A 4,591-nucleotide genomic window follows, 5' to 3' on the forward strand; every position below is an offset into this window, starting at 1 on the left:
TACTCTTGAAATTTTCAAATAATGTATCATCTTATTTCTCCCATAGAAGCCATTGTAGGACTTGTAACCTTTGCATTTCTACTCTACTTCCTATGGACAAAAAAACAATCAAAAATCCTAAACCCACTGCCTCCAAAAATCCCAGGTGGATGGCCAGTAATCGGCCATCTCTTTTATTTCAAGAACAATGGCGATGATGACCGCCATTTTTCTCAAAAACTCGGAGACTTAGCTGACAAATATGGTCCCGTCTTCACATTCCGGTTAGGGTTTCGTCGTTTCTTGGCGGTGAGTAGTTATGAAGCTATGAAAGAATGCTTCTCTACCAATGATATCCATTTCGCCGATCGGCCAGCTTTACTTTACGGAGAATACCTTTGCTATAACAATGCCATGCTTGCTGTTGCCAAATATGGCCCTTACTGGAAAAAAAATCGAAAGCTAGTCAATCAAGAACTTCTCTCCGTTAGTCGGCTCGAAAAATTCAAACATGTTAGATTTTCTATAGTTCAGAAAAATATTAAAGAACTATATGATGGTGATTCACCAATGGTGAAGATAAACCTTAGTGATTGGATAGATAAATTGACTTTCGACATCATTTTGAAAATGATTGTTGGGAAGACCTATAATAATGGACATGGAGAAATACTGAAAGCAGCTTTTCAGAAGTTCATGGTTCAAGCTATGGAGATTGAGCTCTATGATGTTTTTCACATTCCATTTTTCAAGTGGTTGGATCTTACAGGGAATATTAAGGCTATGAAACAAACTTTCAAAGACATTGATAATATTATCCAAGGTTGGTTAGATGAGCACATTAAGAAGAGAGAAACAAAGGATGTTGGAGGTGAAAATGAACAAGATTTTATTGATGTGGTGCTTTCTAAGAGGAGCAACGAACATCTTGGCGATGGTTACTCTCATGACACCACCATCAAAGCAACCGTATTCGTAAGTAAATTAATCTCTGCTTGCATTTTAACATGTTGTCGGAGGCAATTTATCTTATATTTTAGGTTACTATATTCGTATATATATAATATCACTTTAATTTTTATAGACTGATTTTTTAAGTGGCTTAGTGGTGTATAGATTCTTCTACACTTTCAGTATTTCGAAGTCAAACTTTAATTTATGGATTCAGTTGATAAACTCTATCACCGTAGGTAATGAATTTTTATATTTTTGGTATATTTTAACCTATTGTAGCAATGGATTTCAATTAAAGAAAAAAAGAGGCTTTTGTACCTTTATAACATATCTTCAATTTGACTGGAGTATTTTCATTTTTTTCTTAACCAACTCATGCATACTAGGATATGAACAATCATGCATCTTCATCTCTTTAGTTTCTTCTTTGTAAGTCATCTTTTTAACTGTTCTTTGTCCATATGTATAGACTTTGGTCTTGGATGCAACAGACACATTTGCACTTCATATAAAGTGGGTAATGGCGTTAATGATAAACAATAAGAATGTCATGAAGAAAGCACAAGAAGAGATGGACACCATTGTTGGTAGAGATAGATGGGTAGAAGAGAGTGATATCAAGAATTTGGTGTATCTTCAAGCAATTGTTAAAGAAGTATTACGATTACATCCACCTGCACCTTTGTCAGTACAACACCTATCTGTAAAAGATTGTGTTGTCAATGGATACCATATTCCTAAGGGGACTGCACTACTTACAAATATTATGAAACTGCAACGAGATCCTCAAATATGGGCAGATCCTGATAAATTCGATCCAGAGAGATTCTTGACAACTCATGCTGCAATTGACTATCGAGGGCAGCACTATGAGTTGATACCGTTTGGTACGGGGAGACGAGCTTGTCCCGCAATGAATTACTCATTGCAAGTGGAACACCTTTCAATTGCTCATATGATCCAAGGTTTCAATTTTGCAACTACGACAAACGAGCCTTTGGATATGAAACAAGGTGTGGGTCTAACTTTACCTAAGAAGACAGATGTTGAAGTGCTAATTACACCTCGCCTGCCTCCTACGCTCTATCAATATTAATATGTTTTGTTGTCGCGATTCGTTCTGATTTGTCCCTCAATGTTTAAAAAAAAAAAAAAGATGTTTTATTTTTGTTAAGATTGTTTCACAGATTGTTATTCATCTATTTTACTAATAAGTTATTGTAAACCATAAATAATAAGAAGTTTTTGTCTCCGATAAGCACTTCTCGGGCAGAAGCTTAAGAATGAGCTCAGACCTCTATGGCCTAGCCTCTTCATGTTCTTGTTCAAGTTTAATTTCAATTCTTTTCCCTAGAAGTTTAACTTATATGCACAAATTAGGCAATAAGAAACCACTAGAACAAAAGAACGACACAAGACTAACCTAGAGTAAATGGTAAATAACCCGCTATAACAGGTTGAATTACATTGTTGCCGATGTAAAAGTTTCACTACAATGTAATGTCCGTGTATAGAGATAAAATCTAAAAAATATATCCTTTACATCCAAGGATTCTGATGGAAATCAAAACCTAAGTTGCTCGGTCTTGGGTGTGGGTATCTGACAGGGGTGCGTATCCAGAGGTCGGATCCATTGAGATGTAAATTCTAAGATTCGGGAATAAGGATCCTAGTACGGATACGGGTGCGAGGATCCAACTAATTAAAATAAATAAAAATATAAAAATATCACTAAATTAAGAGAAAATTTGTGGAATACTTACGTATAGCTTGTAAAGTGTTAATTTTTTTTATTCTCAAGTTGTACATATGTAAAGGATTGATTTTCTACGTAAAGTATGCTATTTTCGTTATGGTGAGCATAAGTTCATTATGCCATGAGTTTGCTTTACTTGGTAGAATGAGAAACAAAATGGGACTATTGTAAACTAACATTAATCCAATCATTGTTTAATGCGCCAAGTTATTACTAATAGGACTTTTGTAAATACCTGCTACTTTTTGTGTTACTTGTTGGATTTTTTTGACATTTCTCTTTCTAAATATGCTTCTAAGATTAGTGATGCCCGTAAAGTGTTCGGTATACAGGCTATTAGGAAAACCTCTAAATCTGCACTATTCTGATTTTTGTGAGTTTATCAGAGACGGTGAAAGTCTTATCTTAATAGATCGTAATGAAGAAATAGTGTATCCTTCTTTATGTTATCTCTATTATTCTTGGTTCTACCTTGATAGTTCTTTTTCATTTTTCTGAATTCAGAGGGGTCCATCTGAAATATTGATAGCAATAATATAATAAAATTCCGGTTATGTTGTATTATGGTTATGTGTTTTCCCGCGAGTAGTTGGTTTCGGTTTTGTGTGAGTTCCGGAGTGAAATGGGACACTAAATCCCTAAGTTGGAGTTTTAAGTTGAAAGAGTTGATAGTAGTTTTACTTTTATGTAGACGACTCCGGGATGGAGTTTTAATAGTTCCAATATCTCCGTATGATGATTTTGGATCTAGAGAGCTCGGTTTGTCGCAATTGTTCGAGCGTTTTCAAGAAAATCATCGGGGGTAAGAAATTCTAACTCGGTTTTCACTATATTACGAGAATCTATTGTTGTTTTCATCATTTAATTAGTATTTTAGTTGGAAATTTGGGAAAAAATTTTTGAAACTTTTTAGGCTAAATTTTGGAGGTTTAAAAGGCGATTTGAGGTCGGATTTGATAAAAAGTTCTATTTATACTAAGTTAAAAATATCTGACAAATATTTTCCTAGGGAGGTTGTGCGGTCGCACAATTATGTGTGCGGTCCGCACAATTATGTGTGCAGTCTGCACAATGAGACTTGGCTTGACATGTTCTAGTTCTGCGGCCACACAATTATGGATTTCGGTCATACTCCTTCAACTTCTGCGGACCGTACATTTATAAATGTGGTTGCACTCTTGCTTCTACGACCATATAATTATAGTGTGGTCTGGACTCCTTGATCTTGGGCTTTAGCTATGTGAGACTTATGCGGACCGCATAAAAATGAGTGCGGCCACACAAAAATGGTGTGGTTCGTATTTCTTCTTGAACTTAAAATCCCATCTCTCTGATCTTTGCCTTCTGCGGCCGCACCAGAATTGTACGGTCCGCATTTTGCATATCATTTCTTGTATGAGGTCTTCTTCATGATCTGCGGCCGCACTCAATATTGTGCGGTCCGCACTGTGCCCTTTTTGCCTTGTCTTTGTCCTTATCCAAAATTACTCCTTCTTGAGTTGATTTTTATCTCTTTATATCGTATTTTAACACTCCTGTAAGCAAGCACATTTCATTAGTTTTCGGAAATACCTTTAAGCAATTTTGAGCTAAAACGAAAGTAAATGAGTGCAAATAAGTAGTCAAAATTCCTACTTATCATGGATCAAGGTAACTGAAGTACATTTGATTGCCATACACATAGTTGCTGAATATAAAAATTTCAAGTTTGCATTTGTAATATTATCTCCTACTACTGGCCATGCCCTCTTAAAAAAGAGTGCATTGAAACCATCTGCTCCAGGCGCTTTGGCATCGTCAATGTCCTTTAGAGCATTATGGACTTCATCTCTGCTAGCTGGAGCAATTAGTCCTAGTTGTTGATTTCTGTTAAGTTTATGTCCGTATCTCAGCACTCTAGGA

General features: G+C 35.8%; 1 protein-coding gene across 1 annotated transcript; it reads left to right on the forward strand.

Annotated features, from left to right (window-relative positions):
* LOC138878482 (nicotine N-demethylase CYP82E3-like) lies at nt 1–2,185 on the forward strand. Its single transcript, XM_070158165.1, has 2 exons — nt 1–954; nt 1,403–2,185. The coding sequence occupies exons 1-2, from the start codon at nt 22–24 to the stop codon at nt 2,027–2,029; spliced, it is 1,560 nt and encodes a 519-aa protein (XP_070014266.1). The 5' UTR covers nt 1–21; the 3' UTR covers nt 2,030–2,185.
* Nucleotides 2,186–4,591: the final 2,406 nt, after the last annotated feature.

The sequence above is a fragment of the Nicotiana sylvestris genome, chromosome 1, assembly GCF_000393655.2.
Source record: "Nicotiana sylvestris chromosome 1, ASM39365v2, whole genome shotgun sequence".
Classification (NCBI taxonomy): domain Eukaryota; kingdom Viridiplantae; phylum Streptophyta; class Magnoliopsida; order Solanales; family Solanaceae; genus Nicotiana; species Nicotiana sylvestris.

What these genes read in the sequence shown, in the direction of transcription:
- LOC138878482 (XM_070158165.1), top strand. Translation starts at nt 22, where the DNA reads ATGTATCATCTTATTTCTCCCATAGAAGCCATTGTAGGACTTGTAACC. An exon ending in CCATCAAAGCAACCGTATTC is followed by an intron (nt 955 to 1,402) that starts GTAAGTAAATTA and finishes CCATATGTATAG; the next exon opens with ACTTTGGTCTTGGATGCAAC.